Below are 21,537 nucleotides of genomic sequence, written 5' to 3'. Positions count from 1 at the left end.
TTCAAGGATCAGGCAAGCAACTTAAACTTCAGATCAGCTGGTAGGAAAACAGGACGTGGAGGCCTGCAGCAAACCAGGAAGCAGAGCTCCCTCCCAGCTCCGTCTGTTTAGTGTGCACAGTGGTGCTGCACATTCACACCAGAGACAGCGAAGACTTGTCTAATTACTGTGGCGATTTTCTGGCAGATGGTAGTAATGGCTTATTTAACAAAATACATAAATTACCATGACTTCTGACAGATACAAATGAGGAAGGATCACCTTTAAAATTTTGTACACGGCATCATATGGACTAGGGGTGGCCCCAATTCTGCCTAAGACCATTTGGCTATTTTTGCGGTCAAAATTCAGCAGCAAGTGATAAATTCTCAGAACATATCTCCAACAATTACAGCCAGGTCAGATCTACCCACTGGAGCCAGGACACAGAGATGGTTATTCTGGAGGTTAAGTTCCCCTGACAAATGAAAAGGACTACTCAATGTGTGTACTGGGCCAACCTAAAAATGGTATAATTTCAATGACTTTACTTCCTCATGAAAAAAAAAGACAAGACTCCCTACTCAAATACCTTAAACAGGTAACCTGATGGCTATTATTTCACATTTAGTAAGAAGAGGTTTAAAATCAAATGCCCAGTTTGACTTACGCCCATTCATTCTTCAAATGTATTCAGAATTGATAGAATAAAAAAGATCAGAACAGGATAAAAAGCAGATGCCTAAAGATAGTATTACTAAGAAGAAAAGAAATGAAGAAAGGAGACACTGGGATAATAAAGATAAACTTTCCATACTTCACAGTTTTGCCTAAGGTTTAGCCCTGTTGATTTTCAACTGTGAGTGAACAAAGAGAAATTGTATACTGAGGTATTTTTATCCTGCAAAGCTGTGAAGCTTTGTAGAAACAGCACCACATGCCAATACTGTTTCTCAGGACCTATAATTTGAATCTTAAATACAGCTAAATGCATTTTTAAAAGAGTAGTCATCCTGGAGAGATTCATTAATCAAGGTAGACTGCAAATTCTTAACTTGAAAACGCTGACTTTTCGTCAATTACTCTACTAGCTTTTTATTGAACATCAAGTTGCTGGAGCAAAGATGAATGAGCTCATAGTCCCTGCCCTCAAGGGCCTCACTATCTGGTAGAGATGTAAACAGAAACAGTAAAAGTAAAATGAGAAGCGAAATGCGATTAGTGGTTTACTAGCAAATGTATAGCGTTACAGGAACTTGGTGGAGATGATGCCTTTATCCTGTGTGGGGAGAAATGGCTGGAGAGGTTTACATTTGAGCTGAATCTGAAAGGATGAACAGGAGTGTGGCAAGCAGGAAAGCACGAAAGAGCACTGCAGACAGGGGGACAGGAGAGAACTCAGGGAAGATGGGAAACGACTGGTTTTGCACTAGTGCACACTTGAGCTGGAATGGCAGCAAAGAAGGGGTTAGAAGCCTGAGGAACCAAGAGAGCAGGCAGAAGAGGCGGGGAATTCCAAAGACAAGCGATGTCCAGGGAGAAAGAACAGTACCCAGATGATGAAAAAATATTCCTCTCCTCCTCCAGCCTTAAGGTAAAAACATCTGAAGACTTGAAAAAAGGAAATTATATAAAATCTTTGTTGCTTAATTATGCCAATGGTTTAATTATGTATATGTGTGTGTGTATCCATCAGATCAGATCAGATCAGGTCACTCAGTCGTGTCCGACTCTTTGCGACCCCATGAATCGCACCACGCCAGGTGGTCCCCTTCTCCTCCATACATACACATATATACTCCCAGCAACTTTTTACAATCATTTGGAAATCCTATTTCATCAAAATACTAAGCCTTCAGGAGCAGTCTACAGCTCAAGGGCTGTGGGGACACCTGCTATGGCTTTTCAGAGGGAAAAGGACCACGTTTACCATTAATTTCCCTAAGAAGCTTGCTTGCACCAAACAGCATTACCCATGAGGACCTGTGGCGGCCTTTTAAAAAACTCTGGATAAAACACCGTGACTAGCTTTTCGTGGTACTTCTATCCCACTGGTATTTTTGCAAGTTTACTACAGCTATCTATTAATATATTTAAAAATTATTGTATTAACACTTCAGTGAAGACATCCAGCTTCTTTCACATAATCCTTCACTCTTAAGTGCTAATTAAAAAGGTGCACTTCGAGGAGAAAGGATGTGAGAACAGGGCATGCTTACAGCCAAGCAAGCTAGCTGCCTTCTTGGGTGGGTTCTTTAGGACTTCCAGTCCCCTGGTCCTTCAAAAAATCTTTGATGAAGACGACTTACAGCCCCATGTTTTACAAAATCACACATTTGGTTGCCTCAGGAGAGCCATCAGCCAAAGCATCACTGCAGGAGGGGACGATAAGATTTCCAAAGGCAACTTGGGAAATTTTCAAGATTAGTATCCTTTATAGTTTTCATAAAGATTCTGAACATCTAGAAGATTTACACACTACAACTCCAGGGCTTTCAGATCTATACATGATGCTGGGCACATTAAGGAGTCCCTGAGGGGAAAAAAAGGGTAGATGAAGATTATGCAGAGAAAGTGAACTCAGATCCCTGGGTCTGAATCTGGATAATATCTAGGAACATCTAAACCACTACTTTACAGATTTTGTTTTGAAAAGAGGATTATTACCACAAAGTCTCTAATAAAAAAAAAAATCTTCACGTTCTTTTTCTCAGCTCTAGCTCTCTTTCTGCCCTATTTCCAATTTAAACTTGATTACACTAATTTATCTACCTCAGGGCAGGAATTCAAAAAGAATCTTTGTGTGCAAGTCTCTTTTTATCATGAGAGCTAAAGACAAACCAGGATGGGTTGGGAATATCTCTGGGACAGGAGTACTTACTCAGGTAAGTCATAAACATAATAGTTAATATTTACTGAGTACTCTGTGTCAGACACATCATATATTATATAGTGCTATTTAATCATTATCACAACCCTGACATAAATGCCACTATCATATTTTATAAAATATGAGGCAATGAAGGCGCAGAATGGCCATGTACTTCGCCGAAGCTCAGCCAGCCAGTCACTGGGGAAGCCAGTCTCTGAAACCACGCAGTGAGACCCCAGAGCCTGACCTTTCACCCATCTCACCCTGTTAAGGCATCTTCATAGGTCCAGAGTTGCTTTCTAATAAAAATCTGGACCTTCTCACGAGAGAGAAGACGGTCATTCCCCAAAAGGAAGCAACAAAGGATGCAAACATCCTGGATGAGTGTTTCTGACCTAAGATGCTTTTTCTGGTAAGAACAGTTTTGCTGTTGATCTGATGATGACCTCCCCAGGCCTCGCCCCCACCCCAGCCCCTCCGTACAGAACAGCAGCCACGTGTTCTGGATGTGACTGACCCTCCCTCCTATACATGTCCACAGGTGGGCTCAAAGCCTTAATCCATGCTTCCCATCCTCACTGACATATTTACTGGTTCCAGGATAAACTCAGAATCCATGATGGCCCATGGAAGGAAGTGAAGGGTTGGTTGAAGACAAAGTCACTCAGCTCCTGGGGCTTAATAATGAAAAAAGAGGCAGATAATCCTGGGAGCTGCAAGTGGCTGTCTTGCTACCAAGAGAAAGGTCAGTCTGAAAACAGGGGAGCTGGAGAAAAATGGGCCCCAAAACTCAGAACAGAACTAAAACACTGGTGACACTGAGAACTCCTAAGTAAAGCTGCAGCTGAAGTGCACAGCGCCACTGGATTCAATTCAGGTGAGTCAATAGATGTCTTTTATTTTTAAGCGAGTTGGCGTTGGATTTTCTGACACTTACGAATGCAAGCATATAACTAGTATACTAACCATTAACCTCAATATTTGTCAAAACCTCTGTTCAATAAAATGTGCTTCAAATAAGATCACCAGAAAGCTAAAATCCAATACTATTATTTCCCTGGTCATAAAATTACCTTTATTGAACTCTGAGTTACTTCTATGACCTCAGTTTTTATTAACAATTAACTGTTTTACTATAAAACTGATTTTAGTTTATTATTCATTTTACTGTGTAAGAAACTTTATATACAAATTTACATTAATATTATGTAAACATACATTTAAACATGAAAAGAACACTGTCATATGCCCAACTTTGTGTGGCTACTGGGAATCACATCAAGCTTAAGTTCAGCCATAGCTGAACGTTCTAGATTTTGTGGTACATGTTTCCTAATCGCCAGAACTTTCAGTATTTGACTCTTCAAGTTTTTGTTTTAAATTTGGCATTTTAATTTATCCAGGCTATTCACAGTAAGGGTCATTTTACATCCCAGTTTATCTGGGACAGTTTACAGTGTTGTCTCAGTGTGGCTTTTTCTCTAGTTAGGCCTACTTTCCTTCGTAAAAGTATCCTGTTTTACATGAAAAGATGCTCAACATCACTCATTATCAGAGAAATGCAAATCAAAACCACTATAAGGTTCCATCTCACGACAGTCAGAATGGCTGCTATCAAAAAGTCTACAAACAACAAATGCTGGAGAGGGTGTGGAGAAAAAGGAACCCTCTTACACTGTTGGTGGGAGTGCAAAGTACAGCCACTATGGAGAACAGTGTGGAGATTCCTTAAAAAGCTGGAAATAGAACTGCCATACGACCCAGCAATCCACTGCTGGGCATACACACTGAGGAAACCAGAATTGAAAGAGACACGTGTACCCCAATGTTCATCGCAGCACTGTTTATAATAGCCAGGACATGGAAGCAACCTAGATGTCCATCAGCAGATGAATGGATGAGAAAGCTGTGGTACATATACACAATGGAATATCACTCAGCCATTAAAAAGAAAGCATTTGAATCAGTTCTAATGAGGTGGATGAAACTGGAGCCTATTATACAGAGTGAATTAAGTCAGAAAGAAAAACACCAATACAGTATATTGATGCATATATATGGAATTTATAAAGATGGTAACAATGACCCTATACGTGAGACAGCAAAAGAGACACAGATGTAAAGAACAGACTTTTGGACTCTGTGAGAGAGGGCGAGGGTGGGATGATTTGAGAGAATAGCATTGAAACATGTATATTACCATATGTGAAACAGATTGCCAGTCCAGGTTCGATGCATGAGACAGGGTGCTCGGGGCTGGTGCATTGGGATGACCCTGAGGGATGGGATGGGGAGGGAGGTGGGGGGTGGTTCAGGATGGGGAACACATGTACATCCAGGGCAGATTCATGTCAATGTATGGCAAAAACCACCACAATAATGTAAAGTAGTCTCCAATTAAAATAAATTAATTAATTAAAAAATAAATTAAAAAGAAAAAAGCATCCCATTTTAAATGATTAATTATATAATCATCTTATTTACAGGGCTTCCCAGGTGGCACTAGTGGTAAAGAACCCACCTGCCAATGCAGGAGACTTAAAGGACGCTGGTTCCATCCCTAGGTGGGGAAGATCCCCTGGAGAAGGAAATGGCAACCCACTCCAGTATTCTTGCCTGGAGAATTCCTGGATAGAGGAGGCTGGCAGGCTACAGCCCATAGGGTTACAGAGTCGGACACGACTGAAGCAACGCTTAGCATATCCTATTTACAACCCATCTTGTACTTCTTTTTTAAATATAAAGGGACCTGGTATAAGATCATCATCCTAATATATAAGAAAAATCATTTATAAAATAATTAATCTTTATGAGATATATATATATGGGGAAAAGTAAAAACTCCAAGGACAAGTTTAAATGTGGTGGAAAGAAAATGCTTTGGTGCTGTTACTGCAAAAATTTTATTTGCAGATACTTCTCTGGGCATGAATTACACTCCCCACAAATTATATACAGATCTACTGAGTGAGAGGGTCCTTTCTGCTTGCCTCATAACAAGACAAGGCAGATACCACAGGATCAGTTCTCCCTGGGAGAGAGCGTGAATCACATCTTGCTCCCTGCTGTTTGGAGTCTTAGCACAGGGAAGAAAGCCGTCTGCAACCAGTGCTCTGTTCCCAGAGGGAGAGGCTTTTCTTACTAGGTTTTTTAAGAAGACCCACAAACAATGAAAGAATTAAAAATAAAAACTTTCGAGACAAGGATTTTTAGCTGAATTAGTGACATAAACATGCAGAAGTTAAACAAAGAAGCTGAATGCTGCTGACTTCCATGTCTCTGTACCTAGTTTTGCCTTCCCTTTTTATTTAAATCCATTTCAACCCAACAAATACTTCTAGATATCTATTATTTGTAAAGAACTACGCCAAGTGCTGAACATACAAGAAGGAAAGGAAGAAGGGAAAGTGAACAGGCAAGGAAGAAAAACAGAGCTCTCATTCTCCGTTCTTATGAAGTCTGTAATGTTGTAGAAGATGCAACCATGTACACCTCAGCAGCAGACATTTATACACTACCAGTGAAGAAGAACAGAACGGGGGAGCACAGGATCCTGCCTGGACTGGGGAGTAGAAGGCACGAGGTTTCTCTGAGTGACGCCTGGGTTGCTTTTAAAGGCTCCTGGCAGAAGGCAGCTAAGGCATTCTAGGTAAAGGATGCAACATGTTACACAGGCATAAAATGTATGAGGGCCTAGCGCATCTGGGAAAACAGCTTTAGTGTGCTGTAACTGCCGGGCATCTAAGTGAAGGAGACGAGCTGAAAGTGAAGCCAGGAAGTGAGACAAGAGCCAGGTGATCAGAAACGCCTGAATGTCATTCAAGGGCAGGCAGACAGAAGAAGGCCTGACTTGCAGAGTGGCTCAGTGGTCAAGAGTCTGCCTGCCGACGCAGAAGACACGGTTTGATCCCTGATCTGGGAAGGTCCCACACGCCTCTGAGCAACTAAGCCTGGGAGCCACAGGTGCTGAGCCCACGTGCCGCAGCTCCTGAAGCCCGAGGGCCCTAGAGCCCGTGCTGCGCAACTAGAGGAGCCACCGCAATGACAAGCCATGCACCGCAAATTGAGTGTAGCCCCGGCTCGCTGCATCTAGAAAAAAGCCCAAAGGACAACAAAGACGCGGTACAGCCAATAAAAAGAAAAAAGAAGGCCCTAAAACTCTCTGACTCAATGTGTGAAATGTCCAGTACAGGACATCTGAAACACCGAGCTGCTGACTCTGCTCTCACACACTTCCGCTCTGACAGCACCCACACCCGGCCGCCTGTCTTTCCACTTGCCATCAACAGTGCCACCACGTTTGTGTTCCTCCCTCACTGCACTGTCAATAAAGATCTTTAGATAATCCGCTCTGTGTGTTTTGATGAGGTTCAAAGATGGAAAGCTCTCTAGAGTAAGAAGAGTATCTAGTGATTTTTTTTTTTTTTTAAACTGAGTCTTAGTGATCACAGTAAGTAAGTAAGTAAGTGAAGTTGCTCAGTTGTGTCCGACTCAGCGACCCCATGGACTGCAGCCCACCAGGCTCCTCTGTCCGTGGGATTTTCCAGCCAAGAATACTGGAGTGGGGTGCCATTTCCTTCTCCAGTGATCACAGAAGGAGTCTGAAAATGTTGACTAATGATCAACAAAATACATGAGCTACGACTTAAGGCTCAGATTACTCTCCTGTTTTGGTAATTTACTCACTGGTACTCTTCCTAGTCTTCCCTGGTGCCTCAGACGGTAAAGCATCTGCCTACAATGCGGGAGACCCGGGTTTGATCCCTGGGTCCCAAAGATCCCCTGGAAAAGGCAATGGCAACCCACTCCAGTACCCTTGCCTGGAAAATCCCATGGACGGAGGAGCCTGGTGAGCTACAGTCCATGGGGTTGCAAAGAGCCGGACATGACTGACTTCACTATGCTATGCTCACTCTTCCTAAGTTTAAGTACTTCTTGCTTTTTTAACTTTTTACATAAATTGTCAATCGGACTGAAATTCTAAGGGCATCTCTACCCCTCTGCCTTCGTGAGCACATTACACAGGGTGGCAGAGAGCTAGCCTGAGCCTCACAGCAGGACGTGCATTTGGCCACAACACAAGAGCCACCACGATCAGTCTGGGTCTGGAGAAAGCCCCTGTCCCACAACTCAGGAAGTCTGAGATGGGCTTATCAAGTCCTGCCGACTCTACCTCCAAACATCCTCAAACTAAGTCTCTCATCTCCCTTCGGCCTAGAACCACTGTGTTTAGTCATTCTGACACTTTGTACCTGGACTATGACGCCAGCCTCTAACTTCCCTCCCTGGTCTCAGTCTCTGCACCATGGCCAGAATGCATGTGTGTGTGCTCACTCACTCAGTCGTGTCCAACTCCTTGCAACCCCATGGACTGTAGCCCTCCAGGTTCCTCTGTCCATGGGATTTTCCCAGGCAAGAAAACTGGAGTGGGTTGCCATTTCCCCCTCCGGGGAATCTTCCCGACCCAAGAACTGAACCTGAGTCTCCTGTGTCTCCTGCATTGGCAGGCATTCTTCACCACCGTGCCACCTGGGAACCCATGGCGAGAATGACCCTTCTAAAAACACAGTCCCTTCACTTTCCATCCAGATTAAAATTCTTCAGTGCCTCCTTAATAGCAATAGCACACCAAGTCCAAACTTCTTACCACAGCACATATGGCTCTTTAACAAGCTGTCTAACAAGCATAAGAGACTCTTTAATCGTCTCTCCCGCCATTTATTCACTCAACGCATATTTCCTGTCTACCTACTACATGTCACCAACTATTCTAGACACTCAGGGTGTATGTTTGTGCGCATATGAGTGAACAAAAAGCAAGTATACATAAAACAAAAAACAAACCATGGGAGCTTAAACTGCTCTGGGGCAAAGCTGGCAACACATATAGTAAATAAATTACATTAGGTAATACGTGCTATACACAAGCATAGAGTGGTCAGGGCAGGCCTTATTGAAAAAGTAGAATTTGAGAAGAGACGTGACAGAGGTGAGGAAGCGAGCCATGAAGCTATCTGGAGAAAGCATGCTCCAGGCAGGAAAGACCATCCGGTGCAAAGGCCTCATATGGAAGTGTGCCTATGCTTGTGGGCTGTTAGGAGATCAGCGTGGATGGAGCAGATGAGCAAGGGGAGGGAGACAGCAGGTTCAGATGGGGAGAAGGGGAAGAGAAGGGTGGGCAGACCATGGAGGTCCCTGCAGACAACTGCAAGGACTTGGGTTTTATTCTGAGTAATATGGGAAGCATTGCAAGTGACAGGTGAGCAAAGGAATGGCACGACTTGACAGGTTTTACAAGAACTGTTCTGGCTACTGTGCTGCCAGCAGTGGGGCAAGGGCAGAAGCAGGAACTCTGCTAGGAGGCTCTGGCCGTGATCCAGATGAGACACAAAGGCAGATCATGTGGGTGCTGGGAAATGGTCAGACAGCAGCTGTGTAATATTTGGAAGGTACATTCCGGAAGATTTTTCTGACACATTGGATGTGAGGTGGGAGAGAGGAGTCAAAAATGTAAGCAGGGCTTTTGGACTAAGAAAATGGGAGGACAGACTTGGCATGAGCTCAGAGCAGGTTTGGGGGGGGCAAGACTGGGAGTTCAGTTCTTGACATCTTTGAAACACGTCAACTGGACTTCCCACCAGGCTTTTGGATATTTAAGTTCAGAGTTCAAAAAAGGGCTGGAGCTTCTTTTTTTTTAAACATTTCAGTTTTTTTTTGGCTGTACTGGGTCTCCACTGTGGTGCGCAGCTCTTGGCTGCTGCGCACGAGTTTTCTCCGCCGCAGTGTGTGGGGCTGCTCTCTAGGAGTGGCACGAGGGCTTCGCACTGCAGTCTTCTCTTGTTGTAGAGCAGGGGCTCTAGGGCACGCAGGCTCAGTAACTGTGGTGCATGGGCTCAGCTGACTTGTGGCAAGTGGGATTTCAGTTCCCTGGCCAGGGATCAAACCCACGTCCCCCACTCTGGCAGGCAGATTCCCAACCACTGAGGCCCCAGGGAAGTCCCTAAGTCTGCAGCTTCTGTTTGCTCTGAATGGAAAAAACCCCACATTCCAGGCTTGTAGAACCACATACAGGTCCCTACATGGGTCCCTGATGTTTTCCCCAGGTCTCTGTACCTGCCTGTCTGTCTGTCTAAAGTGTTCTTATTCCCATCTTTTCCCACTTGGTCAAAAAAAGTCTCAGCCTTCAAGACTTATGTCATATAGCATCTATTTATGAAACTCACATGATTATCATCTCCTGAATTACCCTGTTTCCTTAAGTCACTGACGAAACTGAACTATATGATAGCTGGTCTTTCAGCATACTCCAAAAGGCTAAACAATTTTAACATCTTCTTTGGTAAGGAAAAAGCAGCCGTTTCATAACACAGCAGGTGACTTGCCTGATCTGATCACCAGAAATCTTTAGAAACTTTTAAAGAAAATTAAGACCACAGAAAAATATTTTGGCAAAGAGCTGAGTAATCAGATTTTGCATTTTCCAAGTTCAGTAGTTATTTGAAGACGATAAATTCTCAAGAAGAATTGTATTACATAATAAACTTTATAGGCTAAAAACAAAGAGGAACATCTGCCTGTGTTCCAAAGTTATTTACTGTTATAAAAATTTTTCATTTTGATTGTCATCCTTTCCCTTGCCCTGGGGAGGAATTGAAATTAGAAGAGTTATTGGACAAGAAAACTAGTCTCTGTTTCATTCCCAAGAGACAGACATCTGATCTAATTGAGAGGGGCGGGGCAGGGGAGTTTAAAAGATGTGAAATTGAGAGCTGATCCAGTTCAGTCAATGTGGATATTCAGAGGTGCTGTGGCTGCCTCTTGGAAGTGTGACCCAACTACCAGTTCAGTGCAGCTACAACCTTCTCAAATGTATGCACCATGAGGGCAGAGAGATTCTTTTGTTTTGTTCACTACTATTTCACATAGTTAAGTACAGGGTAAATTTTAAAATGTGTAATTCAAGACTATATGGGGGATTCAAATACATTCAATATAAACTATAAAACAAGTACAATACGTTTCTTCCAAGTTTAAAAAATTGTTGACTCTTTGAAAATCACAAAATTTGAAGTACCAAGAATTTGCAATCATAACCTTTAAGCATGAATTACAAAAGGGTAATAACCACGTCCAAAAGTGTGGAGGAGGGACACCAAAGCAAAATCTCTAACAAGGTAATGGTTTATAAAAGTTCTCTGTAGATTAAGAAAAAAGGATGGTATTCTAGCAACTAGTTATACTTGCTTTTTAGTGTATAGTATTTTAGATACACATTCATCATGGGAAAATTATAGCCCTTGAAAATAAAATGGTGCAAAGATCTTGTAACATGTCTTCAGAGAATCAAGATTTACAAGGACAACCAGAAAAAGACATTTACAAATTCTGATTCCAGGTTATAGGAACAAAGTAGCTGAATACAACCCAAATTAACAGCCTACGTCCTCAAAGTCCCCTTACTGAAGAAACTCTTTCTGAGTTTAGTTTTAATGTGACTGACATTGTATTAGTTTCAGGAATACACGGTAAGGATTCAGTCAAGCGTACGCACTGGAAAAGGATCACCACAGTAAGTCTAACTTCCGACAGCAAGCATAGTTGAAAAAAATTGTTTTTTCTTGCAATGAGATCTTTTGGGATCTCTTCTCTCAGCAACTTTCAAATGTGCAATAAACTATTATTATCTATAGTCAGCATCCTCATGACTTACTTATTTTGTAACTAAAAATTTGTTCTTATTTATTTGATTTTAAAAACAAACAAGCTTTGAAGAAAACACTTGCAACAATAACCATTGTTTTCATGTAGTCAACAGGCAATCTAATATATGTATTTCAATTCTAAAAAAAAAAAAAAAGAAAAAAAAAACACACCAGGTATCGTTTTAAAGTAATAAACACCAACCTCTTTAACCTCATGTAGTTTTCATTGGCAGCAGGTCGGCATTCAGCTCTTTGTACCACTATTCCTTCCAGTGAAAGCTTATCTTGAACGGAAAGAAAAAAATTAACAAATGTATTTAGATAACATTTATCATTTTCAAGACTGTATTTTGACATACTAACCACAGTAACAGTGATCACAATCAAATATAGTCAATAATATAAATCAAGAAAAGAAAAGGAATATTTTTAAGTTTATAGTGGTATCACTGATCAGAATAGCAAAAAAACTTGTAGTGAAACACTGGGCTCCTGTCAGGTTTATTTACAGACTGCTGCAGCCCCTTGCCAATAACAGCTTTTAAACACTTAGCTCTTTCTAAAGAGTGGCTTAAAAGGGCATAAAGTCAAATAAAAATTTGAAGGGTGTACAGGCTATATCATCTTTGAAGGGTGTACAGAGAAGTAACTTCTGAAAAAGTCTAAAGCACTAAATCAAAGGTATATACATACACGTATTTGAATGTGTGGGTATGTATACATATATGTCCAAAAAACAAAATTCTAGAATACACTTTGACTAAAACAGCTAGCCTAAAAAATACTGTGAAACTAGTCAGGTTCTTGCCTAGGTTATATAGAATACCAGTTCCGCCTGCCAGTTGCTCTAACTTCTATTTTTCAGCAAAATGATTAATATGGGTGTGGCCAAATGAGAGCTTTTAACTGCTATGAACATTTGTCCAAACAGAAGGAAAAATTTTCCCACTGTTAGTAAGAATTCTTACGGTGACCCTGATACAATATTCAAGAGAAACAAAAGTTAGCACCTACTGTTGTGCGCCTACCAGGCACCAAGTCACTTTGGATCTCATCTTATTTGATAATGCATATATGACTGACCCACGATGGCACCAGCCTTAGTGCATTCTGGAAATGGATGACTATGGTTAGGAACAGTTACGGTTCAATCATATTTCTAAGACAATTCACCCAAGTATCCAGGAGAGATTCAGGAACTCCTTTGGCTCCTCAGCAATGCATTTATGATCCATCTTTTGAGGGCCAATGACCTCATACATTCCACAAACATTAACAAAGTGCCTACCATGCGAAGGGAACCATCTAGGCACTGTAGAATCGAAGATGACTGAGATACAGTACTGTCTTCAAGAAGCATACAGTTCACTGGGCGAACAGATAAACTGACCAAAACATAAAATGCAGATGGAACCACGCCCACATGATTTATATGAGAAAAAGTTTCTGGACTTCCCTGGTGGTCTTGTGGTTCAGAATCCACCTGCCAATGCAGGAGACATCGGTTCGATCCCTGGTCTGGGAAGATTCCACATGCCTCGAGGCAACTAAGCCTGTGCACCACAGCTACTGAGCCCACACGCTCTACAGCCCTAGTGCCGCAACTGCTGAACCTTAGAGCCACAGCTAACGAAGCCGTGCTCCATAACGAGAGAAGCCACCACAATGACAGGCCCAAGCACTGTATCTAGAGAGTAGCCCGCACGCAGCAACAGAGATCCAGCATATCCATATCCATAAATGAGGTCTTCCACACACCAAAAATTTTATGGTGACCTTTTCTGATTTTGTCTCCAAAATCCTGGAACTCCTTATTACAGCCCCTAAGTACTAACTGCAAACACACAGTAATTCAATAGTCTGATGCAACATAAACACAAACCTCAAGGTACAGGGTGACAGACGACTGCAAAGGGTGATGATGAGAAGCATGTCTACCTTATACCAAAATATGGCAGGAAGGAAACAAGCAGGCTGGAATTATTTTATATTAAATTTAAATTCTAAAAGTAATTTCCTCTTACTAATGAATTTAGTAATATTAAAATTTGAATTTTCTTAAAGCAAAAACAAATCTTATATTCAAGCATGCCCCTCTATTGAAGCTGAAAGTTTAAGCTAGAACGATTCTTGTCGTAACAATCACAAGATTTGGGAATGACTCCAATCTACAGGGACTTAAATGCATGAGAATAGCTCACTACTGAAACATAAATTAATCCTTTTTAAAAAATGAAATAAATCTAGAATACTGTCTCCAAAGATAATTTACATACCCATGTATTTACTAATGTTGAATACTAAGAAGCTACCTTTCAATACCATCTGTGAATGTTCCGCACTTATTTAACAGTACCTACTCCTGGGTGGGGGCTTTCCTGGTAGCTCAGCTGGTAAAGAATCTGCCTGCAAAGCAGGAGACCCTGGTTCGGAAGATCCCTTGGAAAAGGGAAAGGCTACCCACTCCAGTATTCTTATCCTGGTTCAGGAAGATCCTCTGGAGAAGGGATAGTTACCCACTCCAGTATTCTTGGGCTTCTCTGGTGGCTCAGCTGGTAAAGAATCTGCCTGCAATGAGGGAGACCTAGATTCGGAAGATCCCCTGGAAAAGGGAAAGGCTACCCACTCCAGTACTCTTGCCTGGAGAATCCCCATGGACAGAGGGGTCTGGCGGGCTACGGTCCATGGGGTAGCAAAGAGTCAGAAGGGACTGAGCGACTAAGCACAGCACAGCACAGCACTCTTGGGTGGACAAGGTGAATTTAATTTTTATTTAAAAGTTTCTGCTGAAGACGTTTCACACTTATAATGTCTGAAAGAGTAGCAGGCATCTAAAGCACCTACCTGCTTTCACCTGGCCACCACTCATCATCATCCTCCTCCAACAAGGTCACTCAAAGCAGCAACATTCACTTCCCAAACCATGATTTCCTGTCCATCATATTCTCTTTTCAAATCTAAAATAGCTTCTCAAGTGAAAGGAAAGGTCTTCATCAGCAGCAATGAAAATTTCCATCAACTGGCTGCTCTTAAATAAGGCCACATCTCTGTTCACTCTTTGCCCTTTCCCCTCTCTTGGAAAAAAAAAAAAAAATTTACTTATAGCCCCCTAAGCAAGATATAAAACCATCACACACTTTTAAAACCTCTCAGGAACATGCTTTCATTTTTTTTTTTTCCTCACTAAACTGTGCTGCTTCTCTAAAACACTGCTTAAGATTTCAGGGGAAAGCTATTATATATTACATTTTAAGACAGCTGAAAGCACTCACTTGCACACCACTGCTGTTAATTACAGATCATATTCATTAATACAGAAACCATGACTTAAAACTACTTTGTTGGTTCAGTTTGAAAGACTGTAAATACTTGAAAAATGAGCTTTTTTTCATACATTTGTCAAATATTTACTGAGTGCCTTTTATGTAAAAGATTATGCAAATACATCAGGAATAATTCAGAAATATGAAATTGGCTCCTGCCCTCAAGGAGCAGAGTCTAGTGCAGCCATTCACAAATGTGAGGATCCAAAAGAACTTTTTATGTGGATTTTATCTACTGATATTGACCATACTAGAAATGAAAACTGAAAACTGTGTAGAAAATCAGAGTGAAAAAGGCAAAAACGCTTGATATCATTAGGAAAATGGTTTTGATTTCCAGGGACTCGCCCTCCACCCAGTGGCTTCCAGATTACTTTCTGGGAGCTTGCTGGAATGAGACAGGTGTATAAACTACTCTAACACACTAGGAGCACTTCTGCTAGGCCTCCACTTAACCCACTTCTAAATTAGCACGGCTCTCAATCTCCCTCTTAAATATGGTGACAGATGCCCAGAGCTTGCTATACGCTAGTGGGTAGTAGGTTAATCTCTATCACTCCCACACACTTCTGCTCAAGCTATGCTAGAACTTGTTTATGCTAGTTTTACTGTTAGTAATTATGCAATTTGATTATGTTATATAATCCTATTAATTATGAGTATGGGGGAGGGAGACTTTCTATGAAACCTAAGTTTAATGCTTTGTAAGATGTGATAAGGGCTGCCCTGGTGGCTCAGTGATAAAGAATCTGCCAGCAATGCAGGAGATGAGGATTTGATCTGGGTCGGGAAGATCTCCTGCAGAAGAAAATGGCAACCCACTCCAGTACTCTTGCCTGGAGAAACCCATGGACAGAGAAGTCTGGCAGGCTACAGTCCATGGGGTTGCAAAGAGTCGTCCGAACAACTAAAGAACAGCAAGATGTGATATAAAGATAAGTTGCTAAAAACCTGTCAAATTAGGTACTGGAGTGACAACTAGAGACCAGAAGAGAGAAAGTCTTGAAGGATTCTACATTTGTACTGTCTCACTGTGTCTAAAGTCTTGCTCCTTTTTCAAGAAACCAAAAATAAAAATCTAAACTAAATTATGGGTTTACTTTCCACAAGAAAAAGAGATCAGACAATCAGTGTCCTATGCTGAGGGCAAAGGCCTTGTCCTCCATGCACACTGGCGACTAAATGTGCATTGGTGGGTCCTACAGTGTTTAAGGCAGTAGGAATACATTCGGCTATCATTTCATGATTTCCGACCTTCTAATTCAACTACTGGAAGGACTACTGGTCCTCTAGGACTACAGTCCTAAGTAAGTACAGTCCTAAGTACAGTCCTTAGTCCTACCGTACTAAGTAGAATTTATTATGGTTCATGAGGGTTATCTTTCCTTAGGCCTGGCCATTTGTCCAACTTTTCTTTAGATTCTGGGAACTATTCCAGGACCTCTTCTAAATTTTCTCACCTCCCCCGCTTCTTGAGCTAGACTGGTTTGCTTACTGGTTTCTGCTCCTTGCAGCCCAAAGAATCTTCATGAGTATGAACACACACCTTTGTGATGGTATTTTATTGATCTATATACTGCCACCTAGTTTCAGAAAAAAGTTGAGAGAAAGTATTAAAGGCTAAGTTACACAAAGTGCATTCTTATAACAAGAATGGAAGCATCCCAGTTCTAAATCTGTCACTAAACAGCGGAGTTACTTTGGAGAAGTTACTTCACATCTCTGGGTCTCGGCATTTGTATGCAGAAGGAAAGTCACTGGGATCTCTTCCAAGTCTCTTTCACTAAAATTAACAAAACAAAACTGGCCCTTCCCTCCAACTGAAGATGTTTTATTGTTTCATCAATATCTATTCTGTTTGCCCTAATACTTTCTAAAAGACCTAGATATAATTATAAATTTTTTTTGAGTAGGAATTAAGAGAAAAATGCTTTCTGGGAATGACAAAGGGAAAATGCTGAGAAGCTGTCCAGGACTTGAAAACACACAAACTTCTTTTCTAAGCTGGACCTTCCTACTCTCTGTCTCAATTTGACATATACTTCTGTATGATGATGGAGAAGGAAAGGGCAACCTATTCCAGAATTCCTGCCTGGAGAATCCCACGGACAGAGGAGCCTGGCGGGCTATCATCCATGGGGTCACAAAGACTCGAACATGACTGAGCAACACACACACACACACACAATGATGTAGAACCCAGCAGAAACAACTGACTGGCACTTTTTACAAGTTAAGGGCCTGGCTGGTCTAAACAAGCTAAAGTGACAGGTAAGCAGGAAGGGTGCCTATTAACATTGGCACGTAAGTAATGAGAGCAGTGTGTTAAGAAGACGCTGGGCATCAGGAAGTTATAGGCATTCATTTCCACGAGACCACTCTGGATCCAGTTCAACATGGAGGCCTTTAAGAGCACTGCCAACTCAAGTTAAAACACAGACAAGGTTAAAGTCAAGATTCTGGGCTAATCCTTGAGGCCTTGAAGCTACTTCCCTGATTCTTCTTTACCTCACACCCGTGTCTGTCCTCTCTGGAAAAGGACTAAAGAAACAGTATTTCAAGAGATCAAGAGCATTTAAAAGGTAAACCACTGTTTAATATTCCTGCTAGTCTCCACTGTTCTCATTTAAAATCTTTTTCTAGCAGTTTCTGCCTGTGGTTGGGGTAAAGCCTATTAATATAAGCTACTTGGCATCTTAACAAACCAGTTGGGCAAAGTTGCGATCCTTGCTATTATTAAGAAGGTGTTTCTAATTGTATTCAAATTTGTGAATTGATGTTCTGATCTATTTTATATTCAGGAATTTTAGGAATAAAAGATCATACTCAGATTTCAGTAAGCCTACAGAGTCAGAATTGTATTACTTCAAAAGCAACAAAATGAGCAGCCATTTAAGTATTCCCCCAAATTATGTTATATAGTGTTTTCTTATAATAATATTCAAATTATAAACAAGCCTGAATAGCTGGGAAGTCCCAGTTTTAAATCAAATACTGAAACCATAATCTGAGGATTAGATTTAGGATTAGGAAACATCTCAGTTTCCTCATTCATAGTACTGCTCTTCACCTTCTCCCCTCTGGACTGGGAGAAAGAAGGTTTCTGTACATTCCTGTACAAGGGATGTTGTAATGCTCACCAAAGAGTATCTGTGAATGACAAGACTGGCTGCCCAGGAGAAGAAAGAAAAGTGTGACCTAAGGTACAAAATCAGACAGATGATTTAAATGTACAAAGGAGTCTGGATTGCTCTATGGGTCCACAGAAGCCATAACATACTTCTGATCAAAGAAATAACTTAGTGTACAACATTTTAAAAATAAACATTTGTGTTTTAATGTTTATGAAGCAAGTTCACAAGTTATTTTTCCTCCTGTACTTCACAGTAAGTCTCCTTTTTTGCTTATTATACATAATTAATATTCACAATATGTATAATTATATATATATAATTAATCAGTATAAATTCTCAAATACAGACATGGGCATGATATATATAAACAGACATGACCTCTAACCTAAAAGCCGCTTTCAAGAGTAAGAGGTTGAATAAAACCCAGAAATAAAACTTTCATTTGAAAAAAATGAAGTAATACCATTCTATAACAATAAATGAAAAAGAAAACCATAGTACCAAAATAGTCTTGTTTTAGTAAAACCTTCCTCAAAAGGTGCTATCCACTTGCAGTAGAAATGAGAGAGAATTCAAGAACAATAGCAACCATGATTATATGAAGAGAAAAACAAATCCTTCCAGGAAAGATTAAGTCTCCAGGAGAAAAGGCTTTGACCACAGGGCTGCATAGGTAAATAGTGCCAAACACGGTGCAAGGTGTGATGAGAGGCACAAGAGAAGAAAACTACAGGCCCCTGTACCTAAGAAAGCCTGTGGTATAGCTGAGACACAACATGAACAAAACACTTAGAGACAATCTGATGACACATTTTTTAATCACTGAATATGATTCAAGCTTCATTAATTTCATCCTCAATAATCCCAGTTCTCTTCACCATGTTTAGTAACAGTACTAATACCACACACTAGTTTAGTTCTAGATACTATTTCAAGATACTTTAATAGGAAGTGATCCTCGTAACTACAGGGTAGAAATTACGCCCTCATCATTAAGAACTCCTCTGAGGTAAGTTCGCTTTCCTGAGCTCATCAGTTTCCTGAATATAGTAGTTCTTCAATTCTGCTTGGTCCTAAGAATCACCTGGGGAGCTTTTTAAAAACTACAGGGTCCACTCTCAAGAGATTCTACCTTAATTGCATTGTGTGGGCAAGAAGTGTTTTTACACACTCACTGGGCAACTCTAATATGCAGCAGGCAGAGCTGGGAACTGGTGCCCTGATACTTCTCTCCTCCTCTCCCCCAACACCTTCTCCTTCCTCTCCCCCAACACCTTCTCCTTCCCCTGTCTTTCTGGTAACTGAATTTTCTGGTGGTGTGGGGACAACAGCTTACAGAATTGCCCAAATATGCCATCAAATCTAAGATGCCATCAACTGTAATGTTCACCATTACCTTATGTGCCAGCAAGAAAGACAAAATACTATCGTGAAAATTTTACAAGTCAATGATTTTAAGACATACCCCAATTACAGAAATGTTAGATGTAAAAAAGTGTGCCATATGATAGAGTTCTCCATCCCAGATTTACAATCACTCTACTCTCTGTAAGAAACTCCATGTCCTCCTGTGAACCATCATATCCTGTCCTGCTGGTTCAGGCCCCCACCTCCCTACCCCCTCACCCCTCGACCATCTCATCACTAAAGACACAGGAGAATCTAAAGAGAAGATGGTAACATGAGGGACAGTGGTAAGGGACAGCATTTGGGGGCAGAAACTCTTTTGGTCCTGGATTTCATAGCAATATTCACTTTACAATTTTTCAAAGTCATACCCCTCATTTTGAGATTGTAGACAATGATTATAAACTTAAAACATCTCCTTCTGAGAGAGAAGGCAAAATTCTGTTTTGCCAAATAGCACTATAAAAATGAGTTCTCTACGATAATATAATTTCAGTGTTCATTTGATGGCTCATAGAAGCGCTTTGCTCATCTAGTTACAATAAAATTTTCCAGTGAATAATAATGCATAGTCTGCACTTCAAAAAAAAAAAGAGCACACTCATTTTAAAAGCTCAAATGACTTTTGCTTACAGAATTATAAAACACAGGTTTCCCTGCAATACTCATCTCCCAAAGTACATTTAAAATATGAATTAGCATGATTTGTAAAGTGTTTCCAAGATTGCCTCTGTAATGAAAAGCAAAGAAACAGTGGAATGGAATGTTGTCAGAACTTCTCCTTTAGTCATTTTTTACGTGTGCTCCTTTTGACACAAAGCGCTTTAATCTTTTCTACACTCCTCAAATGGGGTTTAAAAATTTGCTGAAGCAGCAGTTTCCTGGGCTTCTTTGAAGACTCAGTTCAACGCTGTAAAACACTTACAAGCTTATTCCTCCAAATGGAATCACACATCCACATCACCATTCCGCCAGAAGCTATAGTGAATGAGTCCTAGGAGGACTTGACACTCTGCACAGTTGGTGAGATACTGTGGTCAGTCAGCTCCACAAGGTGGGAGAGACAGTACCTGTGCTGATGAAGCCCAGGACCAGACAACATCTAATACAGAAAACTTTCATATTTCAAAACAAAACTAAAGTTTTTGTATTTAAACAGAATTAGGTTAACAGAAAAATCCGTGATTCTTAAACTATGTTAATACATAACACTGTCTCCTTTATTTTTATTTTTCAACACCAAAAAGAAACTACAGTAACATAATTATAGCTGAATATCAAAATGAGTATTTCTCACATTCAATGCTATTAACAGGAGGCTATGAAAAACAAGAAACGCATACATTAAAAAACAAAACTCAGCTTGTGAAAGGAAGGTCAAGCCAAAAAGTAATCAGAGGACATGAAAGTCAGATGGCCAAAGGTTAGCCAGATTTTGGAAAATGAACAGATAAAGATATCACTGCAGATCAAGTAGATGGGTATCAAATTCAAGTGAAGACAAAAGACCCAAATTAATAAGTCTCAAAAAATATGGAGAAGTTCAGAGCAGAGACACAGTGACAGGTTTAAGTAAAAATTAACAGCTCTTGCTCTTTCTGTAGTTGGCTTCACTTTCTTAGTGCAGAAACAAGAAATCATCTTTTTTTTTTTTTTTTTAAGAAAAAAAAAAAAGGAATTAATGCATGCAGGTAAAAATAATCAAAAAGATTTGGTAGAGGCAGAGAATGAAGAACCAGAAACCCCATGTTTTTAATAAAGGCAGCTTCATCCGTTTTCCTTGAAAAGGAGTGTCTGAATTTCATAAAAGAGTGATCTGTTGAGTATAGGGGAATTACCAAATCTTTTATCTTCTAACCAAGAGAGAGATCTTCTTGGTAAGGTTCTACTTCCTTATGGCAAGAAAACATCTCTGGCATATTCTGTGTCAATCACGCTGCTGACAATGACCTCATTTCCCATCAAGAGCTGGCAGATAATTCCCACTGGCCTGGAGTAAGTTCTGCCTAATGCAGGCAGTGGAAGATTGGCATCACCATATAGCAGAAAGATTTTGCTAAAATTTGGTAAGGCACTGGGCCTAACCAATGAGTATACTTGGAACAAGAACCTGTCAGTGA

The 21,537-nt window shown here is 40.7% G+C and overlaps 1 protein-coding gene across 2 annotated transcripts in view; it reads right to left on the bottom strand.

Annotated features, from left to right (window-relative positions):
- Positions 1 to 21,537, bottom strand: part of GTF2F2 (general transcription factor IIF subunit 2) — a 135,677-nt gene that overhangs the window by 51,211 nt on the left and 62,929 nt on the right. For both annotated transcript variants that reach the window (XM_086328899.1, XM_086328898.1), the window contains exon 5: positions 11,756 to 11,837. In XM_086328899.1, coding sequence (XP_086185025.1) covers positions 11,756 to 11,837 — 82 coding nt within the window. The remainder of the gene's footprint in view (positions 1 to 11,755; positions 11,838 to 21,537) is intronic.

Source organism: Bos grunniens, chromosome 12, assembly GCF_055505025.1.
Source record: "Bos grunniens cultivar Pamir isolate PY7600 chromosome 12, Bosgru_T2T1.0, whole genome shotgun sequence".
Classification (NCBI taxonomy): domain Eukaryota; kingdom Metazoa; phylum Chordata; class Mammalia; order Artiodactyla; family Bovidae; genus Bos; species Bos grunniens.
Note: the sequence above shows the minus strand (reverse complement) of the source record. Positions and strands in the feature narration are given on the sequence as shown.